Source organism: Balaenoptera borealis, assembly GCF_965194805.1.
Source record: "Balaenoptera borealis genome assembly, contig: HAP1_SCAFFOLD_550, whole genome shotgun sequence".
Classification (NCBI taxonomy): domain Eukaryota; kingdom Metazoa; phylum Chordata; class Mammalia; order Artiodactyla; family Balaenopteridae; genus Balaenoptera; species Balaenoptera borealis.
In genome coordinates this window covers 297,048-320,389 of record NW_028123647.1, presented here as the reverse complement: position 1 = coordinate 320,389, position 23,342 = coordinate 297,048, and the positions used below count along the sequence as shown (strand labels likewise).

At 43.4% G+C, this 23,342-nt stretch overlaps 1 protein-coding gene across 1 annotated transcript in view; it reads right to left on the bottom strand.

The window, feature by feature from the left end:
* Window positions 1-1,359: 1,359 nt before the first annotated feature.
* The window catches only part of LOC309621505 (nuclear RNA export factor 2-like), a gene marked incomplete at its 5' end in the record, with an annotated part of 34,674 nt that continues 12,691 nt past the window's right edge, over window positions 1,360-23,342 (bottom strand). The window contains 5 exons of the mRNA XM_082408942.1: window positions 1,360-7,786; window positions 8,279-8,351; window positions 9,000-9,042; window positions 9,138-9,253; window positions 9,338-9,395. Of these exons, the coding sequence (XP_082265068.1) occupies window positions 7,573-7,786; window positions 8,279-8,351; window positions 9,000-9,042; window positions 9,138-9,253; window positions 9,338-9,395 (504 nt within the window). The 3' untranslated portion in view covers window positions 1,360-7,572. The remainder of the gene's footprint in view (window positions 7,787-8,278; window positions 8,352-8,999; window positions 9,043-9,137; window positions 9,254-9,337; window positions 9,396-23,342) is intronic.

Sequence of the window (23,342 nt, the reverse complement as noted above, 5' to 3'; positions counted from 1 at the left end):
ATTAAAACATATAAATATATGGTATGCATTTTTCTACATGAATTGAAAGTAAAACTCTAAACTGTTTCATATTGTATGCTACTAGTGTTTGTGTTGTTTAAAAAATTTAAAACGGGTAATTGCTAAAGATAATAGTAGTAAAATAATAGGCAAGATAAATTTTATATGTGATGAACTAAGATTAAAAGCAATGTTCATCAGGCAGACCAATAAGCAACCATTTTTATACCTATCCCAGTTAAGGTTTCTCTAATTTAACTGATTTTAGGAATGCCTGGGGTGATTTTTCAAAATGCAGGCTCCCATGCTACATCCCAGACCTATTAAATTAGCAACTCTAGAAAAGAAATCTGTGTATCTACTTTTAAAATTGTTCTCAGCGGTGGGGGAGGGGACCTTCAAGACGGAGGAGGAGTAGTACTTGGAGATCACCTTCTTCCTCACAAATGCATCAAAAATACGTCTACACGTAGAACAACTCCTACAGAACACCTACTGAACGCTGGCAGAAGACCTCAGACTTCCCAAAAAGGCAAGAAACTCCCCACGTACCTGGGTAGGGCAAAAGAAAAAAGAAAAAACAGAGACAAAAGAATAGGGATGGGACCTGCACCTCTGGGAGGGAGCAGTGAAGGAGGAAAAGTTTCCACACACTAGGGAGCCCCTTCACTGGCAGAGATGGGGGCTGGTGGTGGGGAAGCTTCGGAGCCACAGAGGAGAGCGCAGCAACAGGGGTGCAGAGGGCAAAGTGGAGAGATTTCCGCACGGAGGATCAGTGCCGACCAGCACTCACCAGCCCGAGAGGCTTGTCTGTTCACCCGCCGGGGCGGGCGGGGGCTGGGAGCTGAGGATCAGGCTTCGGAAGTCAGACCCCAGGGAGAGGACTGGGGTTGGCTGTGTGAACACAGCCTGAAGGGGGCTAGTGCGCCTCAGCTGGCCGGGAGGGAGTCCAGGAAAAAGTTTGGACCTGCCGAAGAGGCAAGAGACCATTGTTTCGGGGTGCGCAAGGAGAGGCGATTCAGAGCACAGCCTAAATGAGCTTCAGAGGCGGGCGCGAGCCGCGGCTATCAGCGCAGACACCAGAGACGGGCATGAAATGCTAACGCTGCTGCTGCAGCCACCAAGAAGCCTGTGTGCAAGCACAGGTTACTGTCCACACCTCCCCTGGGCCTGCCAGAGAGGCAAGAGACCGTTGTTGTGGGGTATGCAAGGAGAGGGTTGGGCCCGCCATAGGAACTTCCTGCTCCATGTGCCCACAGATGGCAGGGCACTGCCTACGTGAGCTCCAGAGGCGGGAGCGAGCCGCGGCTGTTATCTCGGACCCCACAGGAGGACACCACGACTGCTGCCACCGCCACCAAAGATCCTGTGTGCAAGCGCGGGCCACTGCCCACAACTTCCTGGGAGCCTGTGCAGCCTGCCACTGCCGAAGACCCTGCAATCTGGGGCCAACTTCCACTGGAGAATGCATGGCGCACCTCACACTGTGGCAACATCCTGCTGGCCTCTGCTGCCGCAGGCACTCCCCACACATTCTTACTGTGACTGCTGTATCCATTCCTCTCTCTGGCCTGAGTGAGCAAGTGGGCCTTAATCAGCCCTTGCTTTCGCCCCCCTCTTGCCTGAGTGGGGAACAGATGCCTGAGGGCAGCCCACATGCAGAGGCAGAGCCAAAACCAAAGCTGAACCCCAGGATCTGTGAGACCAAAGAAGAGAAAGGGAAATATCCCCGTGCAGCTGCAGGAGCAGCAGATTAAATCCCCGCAATCAGCTTGGTAAATCCTGCATCTGTGGAATACCTGAATAGACAATGAGTGTTCCCACAATTGAGGCTGTGGACCTTGGGGGCAACTGTGGAATTTGGGGGCAAGTACACGCCAGAGTAAGGCTAGATCAGAGTCTGAGCTGGCCTCACAGTGCCCACAGCAGGTCCAGAAACCTGGAAGTATTGGAGACCCTGTCAGCCACACGGCCAGGTGCCTGGGGAGTTTCTTGCCTTTTGGGAAGTCTGAGGTCTTCTGCCAGCATTCGTTAGGTGTTCTGTAGGATTTGTTCCACATATAGATGTATTTCTGATGTATCTGTGGGGAGGAAGGTGATCTCCACGTCTCACTCCGCTGCCATCTTGAAGGTCTCCTCCCAAAATATCTTTTGGAAGGCAACACTTTCCAGATGTCATAAACTGTTATAACACCACCAATTACATTTTGTCACATCCACTCCCTGGGTATTAAATGATTCTGCTCCAAGGTCAAAGGACTCAGCTCAGTGCAGGACTCATTCCCTATATCTTTGATAATCCTTACCTTCACTAGGTTGGCAGACAGATCATTTTAAAGACACAAGAATGGGGCATTGTGGGCTGCCATGGCAAACCAATGAAGCTCTCCAACAAGGATTCAAATTCATAGAGTCAACTGTGTATAAAAAAAAAAAAAAGAGTTCCAGATAACATGGTGGGAATCCAGAAACAAACGATCACATCCTAGGGGAAATCCTGTGCAGATATTCTACAGAACACAGTGGAACTGGTCAGACAGTGTGGATGATAGCTAAGTACACATTTAAGTAAAGTATGCTGACCCCATAACTACAACAGCACAGAATTGCCCAACCATATCTGAGTGTTTAGGCAACATACATGGCTCTGTTTTGGAGGGGAGTTCAGATCTTAAATTTAAAGAAATAACTGCACAAAAGAAATATGTAAATGAAAGTGGAGAGAATAGAAAAACTATAGGAAAAAATGAAACTAAGAGTTGGTTTTTTGAAAAGATCAATGAAATTGACAAACCCTTAGGTAGATTAAGAATAAAGAGAGAAGATTCAAATAACTAAAATCAGAAATTAGGGACTTCCCTGGTGGTGCAGTGGTTAAGACTCCGTGCTCGCAATGCAGGGGGCCCACGTTCAATCCCTGGTCAGGGAACTAGATCCCACATGCATGCTGCAACTAAGAGTACTCATGCCACAACTAAAAAGCCAGCAAGCCACAACTAAGGAGCCTGCCTGCCACAACTAAGACCCAGCGAAACCAAATAAATAATTTTTAAAAATCTAAAATGAGAAATTAAAGAGGGACATTACAACTGATGCCACAGAAATGAAAAGGATTATAAGAGAATACTATTAACAATTATATGCCAAAAAATTGGATAACCTAGAAAAAAATGGACAAATCCCCAGAAACATACAACCTACCAAGACAGAACCATGAAGAAATTTTCTTTCAAAATCTTAACACATTTATAAATAGTAAAAAGAATAAATCAGTAAGCAGATCTCTCCCCAAAAAGAAAAGCCCAGGATTGAATGGCTTTATTAGAGAATTCTACTAACCATTTAAAGAACCATTCGTACCAGTCTTCGTCAAACTCTTCCAAAAAAATTGAAGGGAGGGAATGCTTCCAACCTCATTTTATGAGGTCAACATTACCCTGATACCAAAGCCAGACAAAGATGCTACAAGAAAAGAAAACTACACGCCAATATCTTTAATAAACATTAATGTTGAAAGCCTCAACAAAATACTAGCAACCTGAATTCAACAACTTATTAAAAGGATTATATGCCATGCTCAAGTGGGTTTACTCCTGGAATGCAAATATGAGTCAACCACAAAAATCAATCACGTAATACACTACATTAACAGAATGAAGGAAAAAAAACAAACATGATCGTCTTAATTGATGAAAAAAAAAAGCACTTGACAAAATTTAACACCCTTTTATGATAAAAGCATTCAACAAACTAGAAGAGAAGGAAACTACCTCAATGTAATAAAGGTCATATATGAAAATCCTATAGCTAATATCATACTCAACTTTGAAAGACTGAAAGCTTTTCTTCTAAATTCAACAGGGCGAGAATGCCCACTCTCATCACTTCTATTCAACATAGTACTAGAAGTCCTAGCCAGAGAAACTAGACAAGAAAAACAAATAAGAAGCATCCAAATGGAAAGGAAGAAGGAAAATTATCTCTGTTTGCCAATGATATGGTCTTATATGTAGAAAACTATAAACATTCCAGGCGGAAAAAAACTGTCAGAACTAATAAATTCAGCAAAGTTGAAAAACATAAAATCAACATGCAAAAATTAGTTGTGTTTCCTTACACTAGCACTGAACAATCTGAAAAGTAAATTAAGAAACAAATCCATTTACAATAGCATCAAAAAGACTAAAATACTTAGGAATAAATTTAACAAAGGAGTTGAAAGAATTTTACACTGAAAACTATAAAACATTGAAGAAAGAAATTAAAGAAGACAAAATTTAATGAGAAAACATCCCATTTTCATAGCTAGGAAGACTTACTGTTGTTAAAATGTTCATACTGCCTGAAGTCATCTAGAGATTCAATGCAATCTCTATTAAAATCCCAATGGATTTTTTACAGAAATAGAAAAAAAAATCCCAAATTTCGTATGGAATCTCAAAGGACCCCAAATAGCCAAACATTTCTGAAAAATAACAAACTTACAGGCATCACACTTCCTGATTTCATGATATTACAAAGCTATAGTCATCAAAACACTGTGATACTTGCATAAAGACAGATATTTAGAATAGAGATACCAGAAATAAACTATCATGTACATGGTAAAATGATTTTCAACAAGGATACTAAAACCACACAATGGGGGAAAGGATAGTCTCTTCAACATATGGTTTTGGAAAAACTGGATATACACATGGAAAAGGATGAGCTTGAACCCTTACCTTATACCATATAGAAAAATTAATTCAAAATGCAGCAAAGACCTAAACATATGACCTAAAGCTGTAAATCTCCTAGAAGACAACATAGAGGAAAATCTACATGATTTTGGATTTGACAATGATTTCTTGGATATGACAGCAAAAGCACAAGAAACAAAAGCAAAGATAGACAAATGGGACTACATCAAATTTAAAAACTTTGGGGCATCAAAGGAAACAATCAACAATATGAAAAAGCAATTCACATAATGGAAGAAAGTATTTGTAAATCATATATTTGACAAGGGGTTAATATCCAGAATATATGAAGAATTCCCATAATTCAACAAAAAGGAAACAAATGCCAATAAGCATATGAAAAGATGTTCAAGATCACTAATCATTAGGGTAATGCAAATTAAAATCGCAATGAGATGTCACCTCACACCCATCATGATGGCCACAATAAAAAAAAAAAATAGAAACTAATAAGTGTAGTTGAAGATGTAGAGAAATTGCAACCCTTGTGCACTGTGGGTGGGAATGGAAAATGATATATATATAACTGCTATAGAAAATCGTAGGGAGCATTCTCAAAAAATTAAAAATAGAATGATCATATGATCCATATAACCCCATTTCCGGTTATATATCCAAAAGAAATGAAATCAGGATCCTGAAGAGATATTGTCACACCTGTGTTCATTGAGCATTATTTGCAATAGGCAAGAAGTGGAAGCAACCCAATTATCCATCAAAATAGATGAATGGATAGGCAAAATATGGTATACACAAACAATAGAATATTATTTAGCCTTTAAAAAGAAGGAAATCTTGTCACATGCTACAACATGGATGAACCTTGAGGATACAATGTTAAGTGAAATAAGCCAGTCACAAAATGACAAATGATGTATGATTCCAATTATATGAAGTATCTAAAGTAATCAAATTCATAGAGACAGATAGATGGGGGTGGTTGTCAGGGGCTGGGGGGAAATGGGAATAGGGAGTTGTGGTTTGGTGGCCATAGAGCTTCAGTTTTGCAAGATGAAAACATTCTGGAGATGTGTTGCACAACAATGTGAATATACTTAACACTCCTGAGCTATACAGTTAAAAATGGTTAAGTGATTAAGATAGAAAATTATATGTTATGCTTTTTTTTAACCACAAATAAAAATTTACAAAAGGTAGTGAGGGTGAATGTTAAATTGGGGGTAAATTTGGCAAAAGTGTTGTGTTTTGATAAAATTCACTGAGCTGATGAACGGAGTTCATCAACAAATGAGGAGAAGGCCCTCAGTGAAAAATTTCTGGGAGGATGCAGAGAAAGTAAATCAAAGGGTAGAGAGAGTGCCAACACATAGAGAGAGGCTATGATTTCTGTCTGGATACCTCAGTGAACCTGTAACTGGGTTTCTCTCTTTACACACATATTTCCAGAAAGCTCTGCCTGGTGAATTTTGGTCACACATAGGCTCTCCCTCCCACCTGCCTGTTCTGCCTGTTCAAGCTGCACTCAGGCTTCTGTCATGAGGTGGCACCAACGTACCTCCAGTATCAGAGTTCTCTACAAAGAACTTTATTGAGGCTTCCCTGGTGGCGCAGTGGTTAAGAATCTGCCTGCCAATGCAGGGGACACGGGTTTGAGCCCTGGTCTGGGAAGATCCCACATGCCGCGGAGCAACTAAGCCCGTGAGCCACAACTACTGAGCCTGCGCGTCTGGAGCCTGTGCTCCGCAACAAGAGAGGCCGCAATAGTGAGAGGCCCGCGCACCGCGATGAAGAGTGGCCCCCACTCGCCGCAACTAGAGAAAGCCCTCACACAGAAACGAAGACCCAACACAGCCAAAAATAAATAAATAAATAAATAAATTTATTTTTTAAAAAAACTTTATTGAAAGAGCAAAAAGAAAAAAAATACAATGTTCTCCCTCAAAAGCCAGTGTATTGACCTATGTATAAAATAATTCTAATTCTGTCTGAAAAAATTGATAGGTGTTAAAGAAGCCATAAAAACATACTCCATGGCATGAATACAACGACTCACCAGGTAGCAGCAGTGCATTGACAGTCAGCAGCATGGGGAAACACATGGCCTTGGGAAGGTAACTGAGAGGAATGGGGCACAGACTGGAGTCTGGACAGCTGTATCCAGTGTCCCGGTCATGGGACGACAGACAGGATGTTGGGGAAGCACTGGGCAGCCTGTACAGGAGTGGGTGATGGAGGGTAAACATGCTGCTCCCTGGGAAGGACCCTCTACAGTGTGGACATGTCAACCTACACTGATGAGGGAAGTGATACATCAATGAACGTGATGTAGATTTGGGGTCAACAGCAGATGGAACTACTTTGATATACATATGAATTTTCAAAACAAAACTGGATTCATAGTAAACAAACCACTCCAAGACATCTGCTACTCTTTGCAAAATGTACTCCTTTTCCTTAAAAATGAACAATGAAGATGGCTGCAACCAGGTGGCCAGATCAGAATGTCAGCTCTGAGACTTTCAGACCAGGGTGCTCAGCAAGGGGGAACAAGGGATGGAGGTTGGGATCTTGGTATAATGGCTTCAACCAGAGTTTTCTGGAATTTTTCACCACCTGGTAGCAATCCCTCTGTATCTATCATTTTCTGGGTAATTGAATCCTGAGATTGGAATCCAGCCAGAGTCTGAACTGAAGAAAAATTACACTAGTGAGAAGGGTGTGATTGGGCTAGAGGAGACCTAGAAAGAGAAACACACACAGAGATATGCTGTCAATTCCATCTTGATTCTACTTCATCTCCCCACAAAACTGAACACAATGAATGCTTTTCCAAGGTAACGAGTATATGTGCACACTATGATCTTCATCATCACTTCTGAGAATCCTGGAGGTTCATCCCAGACCAGGTGGACAAAGCCTGCACCATTTCCTGCCGCTCCATGGAGAGGGTGGGAATGGAGCTAGCACAGCATGTAGGCTTTGGGATGAAGAACACAGACTCAGTCTTCTTGGGGTTGGAGTCACTCACAAACAGCTCATCATTCACGATGCAAAGACTGGAGGAAATATGGACTCTCAGAAAACTGATGGTTCACACACCCAACAATGATCCTGCTCCCACTGGCACTCAGCAACTAGATTCTTCCCAGACCCCTCCTGTGTCTGTCTCCCAGGTTCCTTGACTGGTACCTCTGGCCCTCCCCACAGAGCCCACCTTTGGAGAGACTGTCCACCACATTCACTGGATTTATAGGCTTATCCCCAACCCACGGGCAATTTTGCATTTACCCTTTACCACAGCCCAAGGGGTGGACGCTCTGATCCCCATTCTCGGAAGAAGACACTGAGTAACAGAGAGGTCATGTGACTTGACCAAGGTCACACAGCGAGTGAGTGCTGGGTCAACGAGAGAACGTATAGGCCCATGCTCTTCTTAACCACTAGGCTAGACTGCTCCTGAGATCTCCCTGCTGGCTTTCCACAATACCGAGTAAACCTAAGGTCTGTGCCACCGCATTCCCACATCCCTGAGCCCAGGCGTGGATGGGCATTCCCGCCCACAACAGGGCTCTCACCTGGAGTAGCTGGCAGGGGTAGCGATGAAGGTCCGGGTGAAGGCACGCACGCAGCCCTGAGAACTTCCTTCCACTTCAACAGCAAACAAACAACAGTACCCCTTAGAGCCGCACGTGCTGTACACGCTCACACAGCGGTCCCCAGTCAGGCTGTGACTGGACACTCATGCTGAGAGGGCAGTTGTTCACAGGGGCCAGGGTGTCGGGAATCGGGAGGGCAACTATAGGAGCAATCTGCGCCCAGTGACAGGACCCCTGACAACCACTACACAGGTTCACGGGATGAGTTTTTCACAGCCGCCCAAGAGGTGGATACTACTACCCCATTTTGCAAATGAGGAAACTGAGAGGTTAAGTAACGGCCCAAGTTCTCAGAGTAAGTATCTGGGATGAGAGCCACCAAACTCCACAGCCTGTGTCCCCAATGCCCAGGGTGTACAGGGCAGACAGGCATGGACACAACTCAGACCTGGGTTGTCTGTGGGAAGCCTGAGGGCTGGAGAACACAGTGGGGAAGGGGAGGGAGGGGAGGGGAGGGGAGGGGAGGGAAACGAAGGGATGGGAAGAGAAGGGAGGGGAAGAGAGGGGAAAGAAAGTGAAGGGAAGGGAATGGAAGGAAAGGGAAGGGAAGGTGTCAGGGAAGCTGGGTGGTTCTGGGAGTGAGCCTGGCCAGGGGGAGAGAGCAGTGGGGCATCTGGGGAGAAGGTCTACACACACTCACCTTCCTTGAACACCCCACTGACGGAGAAGCAGAGCATCGTTTCCTGAAAGGGAAGAGCCCAGGCGCCCAGTCACCACCTGCACCTCCTACCCACCTGCGGCTTCCTGGGCCCGCCCGAGGGAGGAAGCAGGCGCTCACCGTCTGGAACCACGTGTCCACCACGAAGGAGTTGAAGTCATGCTGAGTCTTGGGCAACACACAGAGGGTGTGCACAATGTCATGTATTGTGTGCTTCAGCAGCTGGACCCGCAGGTCTGTGAGGGGAGGGGAAGCGAGCGAAGGTCAGGGGCTGCCACGACCTGGGCCCTGTGATTGACCCCTTCACCGCCCCTTCCCACCCAGTCTTCCCATCAGACACTCATGGGGGTCCTTGAGCTTCTTCATATTCCTGCTATCCTTGAAGTAATGTAACGTAATGCGCTCTGATGTGGGGCCCTACCTGACTTGCAGGGGCTTGGCTGGGGGAGGCCACAGAGTAGAAGGATGCAGGTGACCTCGGGGTTCAGGAGCCCTCAATCCTGAACTGTGACCGAGAGAACTGAGCCTCAAGACACCACAGCATGTCCCGTGACCGTAGAATATACACGACCAACAGCCGAAAGCTAGGTGCGGTGCGGTGTTCACATGACTGCAGGCGCTTTGCCTGCCATGTGATGGAAGCGGCCACATCCCTGTTGACTCAGGCATCTGAAGATTCTGGTAGCCAGCAATCTTCACGAGATAGAGATGGCTGAGCCTGATATGTGACCAAGGGGGATATGTGACCGACCATAGCATCCAGACGACTCTCAGAAGCGGGTCACCTTTGTGACTTGGAGGGCTGAGGCTTCCACATGCCACTAGCTAGTGAGGGCCACATGACAGGATGAATCCACATGATGGGCAGGGTTTAGGAGTCTGCCATGCTCTAGCGACTTGAAAAGCTGGATCTACCACATGATCATACTGGCAATAGGTCCAGAGAGACTACATGAGCTCAGGGTTTAAGGGCTCATGGTGCTGGCATGACCAGTCGGTCTGGGCCTGCCACATAACCGTCTGGGCCTGCCACTTGATGGCCGCATCCACGTGACCATAGCCTTAGGAGCCCACGGTGCTCAAAAGCTGGGTCAGCCTCCTGAGTGTAGGATAGTGACAGTAGGGTTCTCCCGGCTGCCTGTTTCAGGAGGCCGTTCTCTTCACGAGACCTGGAGAGCTGAGATTGCCCACATTCCTGGGCTTCCCGTTGATGGTGGTGCCTCCGGATGATCTTCCGCAGAACACAAGCTGGCTTCACCTGCCCCAACCTCTTTTTAATGTGCTAATGTGCTTCTTTCATGTGCTGATTTGTTCCCTAATAACACGTGAAATTTAACACATAAATTAACACATAGCAATGGACTAGGTCCTCCCTAAATCCATAAGCATTGCCATATTTTAAGGACCACTTCAAAAACCTAAGCAGTGGGTACAGGTAAGCTTTGTTGCCGTAATTCCATGCAAGTCTAAGAGAAATGAAAGCAAACTCAATAAGTGAATTTTAGCTCTTAATTTGGAAAAAAAATGTATATAATGATTACTATGTGTCAGGCACTTTAAAACGTCAACTCCTTTAATAGTGGCAATTCTATAAACTAGGTACTATGATTATTATTCCAGTTTTCACAGATGAGAAAGTGGAGGCACAGATGTGTTAAGTCACTTGCCTAAGAGGTAACTGAACCTGTAGGTGCCAAACCAGGGTTTACTCCCAGGCACCCTGGCTCCAGACTTTGTGTTTTGATCACCCACAAGATTCTCCAAAGAAAATTAAGAATAATTCAGTCTTCCTTATTCAGACTAACTGGAAAGCCATCTGCAGTTACTGAAAAGTGGAGATCATAGAGGACCTCTTTAAAGTGCCATTTAAATAATTTCCAGTACTACCAGTAATTAGAACTAATCCAAGCTGAAGCCAGTTAAGGCCCTCGGATTCATTTTAAGGTATAAATATAAACTTATCCTTAATAAGTGAAGTATTTGTGTATATAAAAGGTGGTATAAAATGCTAGACGTTAGTTGAAAACGTTTCCTTGTTTTATTTTTAAACACTCTAAAGAGAAATATTGCAGACTTTATGGCTCTTTTTCTCTAAAGAGAAATGTTGCAGACTTTATGGCTCTTTTTCTCTAAAGAGAAATATTGCAGACTTTATGGCTCTTAACGGAATTCCAGAAGTTAAAAATGAGCAGAATCGGAATTAGATATTACTGCACTTATATTTTGTTTGCATCTTTCCAGAAAGGACAGAGAAAGGGAAAGGAGAATATACAATATAGTTTTGGTTTGTGTTTTTTTTAATTGCAGTTTTACAAACGCCTCTTTTGCTGATTTGTGTGGAAAACTGAAGATCTGTCTGTATATCCAACATAGATCTGATGTGATCTTGCTCGTTTGCTGGCTTAGGCAAACTTAATGCTCTACAAGCAGTGGGATTATTTTGCTGGCACCCTGCAACGTGGCATGGCTACATAAATGACCTGAAGAAAATACAACAGACCAAATTTTGCACCATGGTTAAATTTGAATATACTAGTAAGGATAACAGACTGTGTTTGTAGTTCTAAGCCTACTGAAGGAAGTAGTGATTTTTTGGAGTGACTCTCTTTGGGTACATTGGTGTTACTTAGATAATTTTGGAAAATTATTTATGGGACACATGTAAATGCAGGGTATGAAAATGGAGCCACATGTTTACAATAGAGCCTATTATGAAACCTCAAGATGGATTTAGGAAGCATCTGTGTACAATCACTGGATGGACTCTGACATCAAGACCTGATGTCTGTCCCAACTGTAGTTTCTGTAATGGACAAATCCACTAACGGTGATTGTGAGTTCACCTTCTTTCACCAAAAGACAAACCCTGGAGTTCTAATTATAACCTTTCTTTGGAAGGGTCAGATATTCTCCTGTCAGAACTAATGGTCGTATCATTTGTTCTTTCCCTGCGATGATTTCCAGGAGTTATTTTAGGATTAAAAAAATATACTTAGTTACACCAGTGGGTGCCCGTCAGCTCCTTCTAACATACATTGGGGAAGGGACGCTAAGGCTATGGATAAACACCTGTATGAACACAGCTTATATGAGCTAGGCAGTTTAGGCACTGCATGTATCAGGTGCTGTGTCTATTTAGGTGAGGCAGGCTGATAAGCTATTCTTCTTGAATGTTGTTTGGCAAGGTTTACTGGGAACAACTTTTACTTCTTTTATATTTCTGTTTTGGAGGTGAGTGCTAGAGGCATTGTTTAACACAGAGAAATGGGAAAGGGGAACAACAGACATTTGTGATGCTGCTAAATTAAACACAAATACTCAAATGCTTTTGGTTCAAACACAGATATGTACAACTCAAGTAGAGATCCTATGTGAATTTACTTTCAGAAAGTAAAATTGACTTAATCTGGTAACGTTATCCAAGAGAACTTACCAGATATTGCTGTACCTTTATAGAAATGGTAATCGAAACATGTTTTTCTTTGTTCCTTTAAGAAACTCGTTAATTAACTAGAAGTGACTTTACTGTCAGTGTCAAGCAGTGGGAAAGAAGAGAAACAATTGTAGATGGTGCTCCCTGTCAGAGTACTCAGTGTGCTCCCTTCCCCCAGCACAGTGTAAATTTTAACAGCTCTAGGGGTTGAGCTCATTCTTGGGGACTACCACAGCCTGGAAACAGAAAACTACATCCACAGTGAAAACTTCTTTTGAGGCCAAAGGATGGAAAGGGGCGAGAAGGCAGGGATTCCTTACAGGGATTTTGCTCATAAACTGTGTCATTTGTGATGGTATGATTCTCTGGTACAGTTTGAAAGTCCCATCCGCGTGAAGACCATTTACAAATTACATAAGTGTGGTTCAAGGCTTTAAAAATTATTAGACAGAGAGAATTGAAGTGGTCCTAGCTTGGCTCTTGTTATCCACTCATTGTAACTATTTTTTTGCCACACCCCCCAAATAATTCTAAATATAGTCTTTGAGAGTAGTGTGAGACGGGTTTTTACGTAAACAGCCACATTGTTTTCTTGTTACGATATCACACTGCCATCTACTGCTGGTGGATATGTTCCCATATGATGTAAATGAGTGACCTTTGCCAGTTTTCTTTAGAATAAAAGCAGGCTTTGAGGACTAAGTTCTATCAATGAACTTTACATTTCCGTAACATCACCAGATGATTTTTGAATTATCTACTTCATGTAGCCTGTTTGGGTCCAATGATAATCTAAAATGTACATGATGCTCTACCTTTTTTTTCCCCACGAAATCTGGACAAACACGGCATATCCTGTGCTCTCTAAAAACTGACAGGCACTTGCAATAGTTGACTATCACTGGATTCTGAAATTCTAATTTAGTCTAGTGTATCTGTTTTTATATGGGACACTTTGATGCAATTCAAAGTCTCTCAAATAGGGAGGGGGATCAAGATGGTGGAGGAGGAGTATGTGGAGCTCACCTCTCCCCACAAACACATTAAAAATACCCCTACATGTGAGGCAATTCTCGCAGACAACCAACTGGAAACTGGCAGAAGATCTCCTACACAACCAAAGCTGCAAGGAATATCTCTACATATCCAGGAAGGACAGAAAAAATTTTCAAAGGCATGAGGACGGTCCTGGCACCCCTGGGAGAGATCTGTAAAGGAGGAAAGGTACACATAGGCAGACCCTTACCCCAGGGAGCCCCCGTGCCTGCTGGAAAAGCCGCCGGGATAGATGGAGGGGCTGGAAAAGCCTAAATTCTACCCACAAGGAGTGCATGCATGCTGGCTTGCGAACAATCAGGGCAGAGAGAGACTGGCACTGGCGGCTGCTGCCTTGCTGCACTTCCCAATCCAAAGCACACACAAGGTGGTGGGGCCACAGATGCACACAGCAGCTGAGCATTGACTCTTAGGTAGGCAGGTCCAGGGAGAGGACTCGATCTAGATGTGTGGAGACAGCCCGGAGGGCCTGGGGTATGGTCTGGGCCAAACCAAGGAGCCCATTGTCAGCCCGCACATAGTGGGGGCAGGTCCTGCCACAGTGCCCATTGTCAGTGTGCACACAGTGGGGGCAGGTCTGGCCATGGTGGACTTTGCCAGCACGTGCACCAGATGGCGCCACGGAAAGGCACAGCAGCTGGGCACTGCATCTCGGTTGGACGGGCTCTGGGCAGGAGTATGCAGCCGTTCATTTCACGGTGGGAGCACACTGGCCCCGCTCACTCTACACCATAGCTTGGAGCCAGATCTGGAGCTGACGGGTCCTGGGAGAGGTCTGCCACAGAGGCAGCCCAGGTTGCAGGCAGCGGCACAACCACCTCAATTCCTGCAGCCACAGGGCCCCGGCCCCCAGCACCAGCCTACTCCACACCACAGCCCAGCACTAAGTCTGGAATGAACACAACAGAGAAAGGGATGCAACCTTGGGCTGCTTCTGAGCACAACCATGGATGCCTGCACGGGAGGCACATAGGTTTGCGGTGACCACACGGACCTCATTTGCTTCAGTGGTCACCTCCTTTGCATCAGGGCATGTGCTCAGGGGCAGTGGAACCTGACTGAACCTGACCCTCAGGGCTTCTACTCCAACAGCTGGGAAGCAGACCCCAGCCCCAACAGGGCTGTGACAGCCATAGAGCAAAGAGGAGGCCCCAGCCAACAACCAGTGCAGGCTCTGGTCAACACAACTTCAAACACACCCCCTATCAAGGGAACAAGGGCCAGCACACTTTAAGGAAATACGTGGCAAGCACCCACACCAAAACCAGCCCTTGCACCAAAGATATTGGACTCATACCGTCTACACAGGGATCCTCTTCAAGAACACGGTAGATTCATGCTTCTCCTAAATTCAGAGACAAAGAAAGTTAAGTAGAATGGAAAACAGAGGAACTATCCCCAATGGAAAGAACAAGAGAAATCCCCTGAAGGAACAAATAATGAAAGAGACCTCACCAGTCTACTAGACCCCAGATTCAGAAAGGAGGTAAGAAAAAGGCTAAAGAAATTAAGAAAGATTATTGATAGAAATGCAGATCACTGCAACAAGGAACTAGAAACTATAAAGAGAAATCAATCAAAACTAGACAACTCAATTGCCCAGGTGAAAAACAAACTAAAAGCAATAAATAGCAGACTAAACAAAGCAGAAGAATAAATAAGTGATCTGGAAGACAGAATAATGGAAATCACCAAATCAGAACAGCAGACAGAAAGACAAATTTTTAAAAATGAAGAAAACAAATGAGATCTATAGGATAATATAAAGCATGCATAATATGCATAATCATATGCATAATGTGCACAGTCATATGCATAATAGGGGTACCAGAAGAAGAGGAGAGAGAAAAGGGGATAGAAAATGTATTTGAAGAAATTATGGCTGAAAACTTCCCAAACCTAAAGAAGAAAACCGATATCCAGGTACAGGAAGCACACAGGGTCCCACACAAGAAGAACCCAATTAGAGTGACACCAAGACGTAGCATAATTAAAATGGCAAAAGTGAAAGATATAGAGAACTACAAAGTCAACTGGAAAACAAGGTTTAAAATGGCAGTAAGTACATACTTATCAATAATTACTTTAAATATCAGTGGACTAAATGCTCCCATCAAAAGACAGAGTGGCTGAATGGATAAAAAAACAAAAACAAAAACAAGAACCTACAATATGCTGCCTATAAGAGACTCACTTCAGGGCACAAGACACAGACAGATTGAAAGTGAGGAGATGGAAAGCTATTTCATGCAAATGGAAACAACAAGAAAGCGGGGTTAGCAATACACATATCAGACAAAACAGACTCAAAACAAAGTCCATAAAGACAAACAAGGACATTATATAATGATAAAGGGATCAATAACGAAGAGGATATTACACTTGTTAGCATATATACACCCAATATAGGAGCACCTAAATATATAAAACAAATAGTTACAGACATAAAGGGAGAAATTAACAGGAATACTATAATACTAGGAGACTTTAACACCTCACTGACATCAATGGACACATCTTCCAGACAGAAAATCAATACGGCAACAGAGGCCCTAAATGACACAACAGACCACTTGGACTTAATTTCTATCTACAGGACACTACATCCCCCAAATAAACAGAATACACATTCTTTTCAAGCGTGCAAGGAACGTTCTCTAGGAGAGGCCACGTACTAGGTCAAAAAACAAACCTCAACACATTTAAGAGGATAGAAATGACTTCAAGCATCTTGTATTACCACAATGTTATGAAACTAGAAATCAACCACAGAAAGAAAAATGGGTAAAGAACGAATACATGGAGACTGAACAACATGCTCCCAATAAACCAGTGGGTCAATGATGAAATCAAAGAAGAAATCAGGAAGTACCTCAAGACAAATGACAATGAAAACACAACCTTCCAAAATCTATGTGATGCAGCCAAAGCAGTTCTCAGAGGGAAGTACACAGCGATTCAGGCCTTCCTCAAGGAACAAGAAAAAATCTCAAAAAAACAAAAAGAGAGAAAGAATTAGAAAAAGAAGAACCAAAAAAAATCCCAAAGTCAGTTCTTTGGGAAAGATCAGAGGGAAACAAATAAAATAGAGATAAAAATAGAAAAGATCAATAAAACCAAGGGCTAGATTTTTGAAAAGACAAACAAAATCGACACACTTCTAGCCAGGCTCACCAAGAAAAAAAGAGAAAGGGCCCAAATAAACAAAAAAAGAAATGAAACAGAAGCAACATCCAATACCACAACAATACAAAAAAAAAACCCCACAAAAACCAAAAAACATAAGAGAATACTATGAACAGTTATATGCCAACAGATTAGACAACCAAGAAGAAATGGACAAGTTTCTAGAAATATACAGCCTGCCAAATTTGAGTCAAGAAGAAACAGATAATTTGAACAGACCAATCACTAGAAGTGAAATAGAATCTGTAATTAAAACAAAACCAAAAAAACCTCCCTGCAGACAAAAGTCCAGTACCAGACAGCTTCACCAGTGAATTCTACCAAACATACGTAGAACTTATACCTATACTTCTCAAACTCTTCCAAAAGATTGAAGAGGAGGGAACAGTCTCAAATTCATTCTATGAAGCCACCATCACCCTGATACCAACACCAGACAAAGACACTACCAAAAAAGATAATTACAGGCCAATATCTGTGAAGAATATAGATGCAAAAATCCTCAACCACATATTAGCAAACCGAGTCCAACGATACACTAAAAAGGATCATACACCGTGATCCAGTTGGATTCATTCCAGTTGCTCTGATAGCCTTATGGGAGTTCCCTTGTATGTTATTTGTTGCTTTTCCCTTGCTGCTTTTAATATTCTCTCTTTATCTTTAATTTTTGCCATTTTAACTGCAGTGTGTCTTGGTGTGGTCTCCTTTGGCTTGACCCTGTTTGGGACTCTCTGTGCTTACTAAACCTGGATATCTCTTTCCTTTGCCAGGTTAAGGATGTTTTCAGCTATCATGTCTTCAAATATGTTCTCTGCCCCTTTCTCTTTCTCTTTCTCTTCTCCTTCTAAGAACCCTATAATGCAAATGTTAGTACACTTGCTGTTGTCCCAGGGGTCTCCTAAACTGTCCTATTTCTTTTTCTCTTTTTTCTTTTTTCTATTCTGCTTCAGTTATTTCTATTACTCAGTCTTCCAGCTTGCTCGTCCATTCCTCTGCATCATTTCATTTACTGTTGATTCCTTGTAGTGTATTTTTCATTTCAGTTACTGTATTCTTCTCTGTGTGGTTCTTCTTCATATTTTCTAAATCTTTGTTAAAAACTTCTCACTCTGTTCATCCAATCTTCTCCTGAGTTCTTTGAACATCTTTATGATCATTACCCTGAACTCTTTGTCAGGTAGATCGCCTATCTCCACTTCACTTTGTTCTTCTTCTGGGGTTTTATCGTGTTCCTTGGTTTGGATTAGATTCCTTTGTTGCCTCACTTTGTCCAATTTGCTATTTTATTTCTCTGTATCTGGTAGGTTGGCTCCATTTCCCAACCGCAGAGAAGTGGCTGTTTGTAGGAGATGTCTTGTGTGTCCCAGCCGAACTCTCCCCTCTAGTCACCAGAGCTATATGCTCTAAGGGTGCCCCCTGTTAGGGCTGCGTGTGTCCTTCTGTTGTGACCGGCACACTACTGTGGGTGGTGGGGTAGGTGTGGCTGTCCCCGGGTCCAGTGGGTTGCCAGGCCCTGCTTTGTGCAGAGGCTGGTGGCCACTGGTGAGTGAGGCTGGGTCAGGAGGCTGCTGGCTGCAGTGCCCCAGGAAGCCCCGGGATTAGTGCTGGCCCACTGGTGGGTGGTGCTAGGCTCTGCAGTGGGTGGTGGGGGGGGCTAGAGGTCCTGTATCTAGTGTCAGCCTGCTGGTGGGCAGGGCCAGTTCCACATGGCTGGCTCCAGGGTTTGGGGGTGTCTAAAAGCTGGTGATGGCCCACTGTTGAGTGGGGCTGGATCCCAGGGCAGCTGGCTGAGGGGTCCAAGGTGTCTTGGAACTGGTGTTGGCCTGCTGGTGGGTGGGGCTGTGGCCCAGGGAGTCGTGGAGCTAGTGCTGGCTCGCTGGTGGGCAGAGCCAGGTTCCTGGGTCTCTGGCTGCAGGGCCTTGGAGTCCTGAAGCTAGTGTCGGTTTGCTGGTGTGTGGGGCCAGTTCCTGACATGGCTGGGTATGCGGTCTGGGGTGTCCCAAAGCTGGCGTCATCCCACTGGTGAGTGGGGCCAGATCCAGGAGCAGCTGGTTGAGGGGCCCAGTGTGTCCCAGAGCTGGTGCCAGCCTGTTGGTGTATGTGCTGGGTCCTGGTATGCCAGGCGGCAGGGCTGCGGTGGTTCTTGGGCTAGTGTTCACGAGGAATACTCCTTTTTACATATTTACAAGTATGTACATTAACAGAAGATGTTCTTTAATTTTATTACATTTTTATGAGACTGAATTTCTTCTAAAAGCTTGAAGTTTTTAAAGCTATCCCATATTGAAATTTAATGGTGCTCTTTAAAGAAAATTGTTGCTGATCATAAATGTTGACAATTTTCTTGCTTCTCATCTTTCATATCTCTATGAACTCTGTGTTGTATGTTTACAGAATGGTAATACTTGATAAAATTGTAGCTATAAAGAATCCATTCCGTTCTAGTGAAACTATCCTGACACAATAATATCAAAGTACGATAGTAAAGAAAAAGCTTTGCCAAAAATTTGAGAAAGAAAATGAGATTTAAGTACGCTACCATGGATGCCTTTGCGGTTCTTCCTAAACTTACTGCAGGGGTGAGAGCTCTAGTGCTTTGTAACTACCCATTCACTAATTCAATGTAGGTATTTCCTGAATAGAAGTATCTGTTACCTGGAAAGACATAGTAGTTGAAAACCATTTGCGCTTGAGTATTGTGGGTATTATGCTCATATTGGTAATTGTGCTTTCAAATGGTGCCTGAAGGTGACATTTTTGTTTACCTACGCAATATACATTCTTCTTCCTAACTGGTCTCAAATTTTCATGAGTGCATTTCCTCCCTCATACAGTCACGTTTGGGGGGAATTTGACTGCTAGTTCCAAGGGTGAGACCAGAGTTACTCTAGATCTCAATCAATAATCCTATGTCCCTAGCCACAGTCATTGGTTCAAGATTGGGCCTGAGTCTTTATATCTTTGAGTCACTGGATCAACTAACCTAAAGTCTCCTCTACCTCTGGGCTCTCAGTTATATAAGCAAATGTATTTCCTTATCGTATACACAAAAGTGGATTTTACTTTCTGTTACTTGTAACTTCGTTACTTACTGCTATATATGTTTTTGAAGATATGTTATCAGGTGAGTGTAAGTTCAGAATTTTTAAACTTCTTAATACATTTTCTTTTATGATTTGATAGTGGCCTTCTTTGTTGCAATTGCTTGATGCCTATTTTGCCTGATAGTAATACAAATTAACCACGTTTCTTTCAGTTTTACTGATCATTGGTATTTTTTACCATCACTTTATTTTCATCCTGACAGTCTACTCTACCTGCTTCATGACCTACTGAAACACGTTCATAATGCCTGTATTAGACTGTTCAGACTGCCACAACAAAAATACCACAGACTAAGTGGCTTAACAACAGAAATTTGTTTCTCACAGTTCTGGAGGCTGGAAGTACAAGATCAAGGTGTGAGCAGGGGTGATTTCTTCTAAGGCCTCTCTCCTTGGCTTGAAGATGGCCATCTTCTTGCTGCTTTTTCACGTGGTTGTCCCTCTGTGTGTACACACTTCTGCTGTCTCTCTGTGTGTCCTAAACTCCTCTTCTTATAAGCACACCAGTCAGATGGGATTAACGTATCCCCTAAGAGCCTTAAATTAACTTAATCACCTTTTAAAGGCCCTATCTCCAAATCCAGTCACATTCTGAGGCACTGCTAATTAGGGCTTCAGTATATGAATTTTGGGAGAACACAGTTCAGTCAATAACAAAACCTAATGTTAAGATGACGTTATCATAGAAAACAAGAGAGCAGAGGCAGGAACAATGATGCGGAGCAGGCAGGAGGATGGTATGTTAGGCTTTCACTTTCCTATAGCTTCTCCAGTTCCTAAAATTCTCTAATGACCAATGAATCCCAGGCATTTGACTGAGAAATTTGCATTGCTACTACCTCAGCCTGGACCTAAAGGATGGGAACGAGTATTCCACACTAGTTAATAGCTCACAGCGTAAAATCTAACACTTTCCTATCATCAATAGATCTGCTGTTTTCTTCCGAGATACTTGACCCTTCTTAACCTCAGCTTCTTAATTAGATACAGAGATAAAATAATTAGTCATACAACTCCAACTGTGAGAATTCAATGAAATTGAGATATACTTCTGCACATAATCAGGGCTGTTTGCTGGGTGGAAGGTTTGGAAAGCTGTTTCCTCAGCCATTTATGCAGAGAATGTTCAAGTTCATTCTATTCTCACAGCTCTATATTCTAGGTCATGCCACAGCATTGTCTATGAGACATGCAGAAGGGGAAAAGTTGCTTCTGTGCACTGGGGTTAGACCTTTTGGGGGCCCAATTATCTCACCAAATACCTCCCTTACTATTTAGCAACCAGAGCCACCTGCAGTTCTCTATTTCGACTCCTAATCTTCAGGAAGACAGAGACATTGCCTGAAATTTTTCATGGTTCTATCTTCCCTTTTTAGCACTAATCTTGACATGCACTAGGTGCATGAATGAATGAATAAGTGGATGAATGATAGTTATATTCCAGACATATATCTTTCTTCTCTGACAGTTAGTAGCCCCTGGCAGGCCAGCGCCTTAGCCTTATAGCTAAGTCCAGTGGTTAGGACGCGGCGCTCTCACTGCAAGGGGCCCAGGTTCGATCGCCGGTTGGGGAACTAAGATCCTGTAAGCTGCGCAGCACAGCCAAAAAAAAAAAAAAAAAAAAAAAGATGGATGCTTTATGTTGAACATAAATTATAGCTCAGTGAAGTTGGTTTTTAATATGTCTTTGTATCCCTTCCAGAATCTAGAGCTGTGTCATGCTCATATGTGGAATCAACCTGTATTTTCAGATTGAACTGTACAGTTGGGTTTTTCATTTCTTTGCTTGCATGCTTGTTTTTTTGTTTTGTTTTGGGTTTTTTTTTTTTTGCCACAGCCAAGAATATTCTCAGGATCTCCAGACTTATACATCCAACCACATGCTCCCCACCCAGATTTTTCATAGGCTCCACAAACGACATGGTCAAAACAGAACTGTCAGTTTCCTGGCATTGCACCGAAACTGGTCCTCCATTCACTTCCCCATCGAAGAAAACCGCCCTAACCCAGCTGCAAAAATCCACATTCCAAGGGACACACTTAATCCCTCTCTATCCCTTACCACAAACGTGAACTTCATCAACAAGTTAAGTACTTCCGAGATACATCTCATTTCAAACCCCATCTCACCCCTTCCATTGCTACGGCTGTGGTCTACGAGACTGTCACCTCTCACTGTCATGTGGGTAGTAGCCTCCTAATCTTGTCTCTTGATCTTACAGTTGCTCTATTTCAGTCTGTCCTCCAAAGAACATTTAGAATGAGCTTTAATAAAGTAGATGATAATAATAACTTCCCTTCCTTTCAGAAAGCACCCAATGGCTCCATCATAATAAGAACAAAACCCAGAGTCCTTACCATGGCCCACAGGACCTTCTGTTATTGGGCCCCTCCTACCATTCTCACCTCATTTTCTAACACTGTCCTCCCAATACACACTGGCATACAAGCTGTTCCCTAAAACTGCCAAGCTTGCCCATATCTTAGGGCCCTTCGTCTTGCTCTTCCCTCTGCCTCGAGGGCTCAGCTCCTATATCTTCCCACTGCTGACTGTGTACTTGTTGTTATTTGAATATTAAATCTAAGTTACGTCTTCAGAACATCCTTCCTTGCCTTCCCCACCCTAGTCATTCTCTGTCACATTTTCCCATATTATTTTCTTAATGGCTCTTAAACCTTGAGTGTATCAACCCCTGTAGAATGTGAGCTCCATGAGAACCATGACCCTGTCTGTCAGGTTCTCTGATTTATCTCCCGTGCCTATCACAGTGCCTCACATATCATTGGTAACCAATAAATATTTGTTGAATGAATGAATGAGTGAGTGAATGACGTAGATTAAACATGCTAAGTTGTGAGGACTCAGGCATAGTCTGGGACATGGGATTTGGGAGGATGGGAGAGTGAGCTCAGGTGTCCCTGAAGCAGCAGTTTTGTTTGAACCCATGAAAACTGTGGTTGGAAAACTGGGTAGAAAGGACATGATAATTGAGGTAGTGCTTCTAGCTGCCTTGGGTATGAAAGTGTAGCATATGTTCTATACCAATTCTCCTTCTTTCTTAATGAAAGAATCCCAAATTTATTTGGTACAGTAATGTTTCCAGTAAAAGACCACATTTATAGCCTGCTTTGCAGCCAACAATGGTCACATGACCAACTTCTACCTAATGAGGTGATGGCAGAAGTGTTGTATAGTAGTTCCAGGAAGGTAGCTAAAAGGGAGATGAATTTCTCAGACCAAGGTATTTCTCATACTATCTGTTGTGGACTGAACTGTGGCCTACCCAAATTCATATGTTGAAGCTTTAACCCCCAGTACCTCAGAATGTGACTGTGTTTGAAGATAGGGCCTTTAAAGAGGTGATTAAATTAAAATGAGGCCGTTAGGGTAGACACTAATCCAATATGATTGGTTTCCTTATAAGAGGAGCTTAGGACACATAAAGAGATACCAGGGTGTGTATGCACAGAGGGACAGCCATGTGAAGAAGGAGTAAGAAGGAGGCCATTTGCAAGCCAAGGAGAGAGGCCTCAGAAGAAACC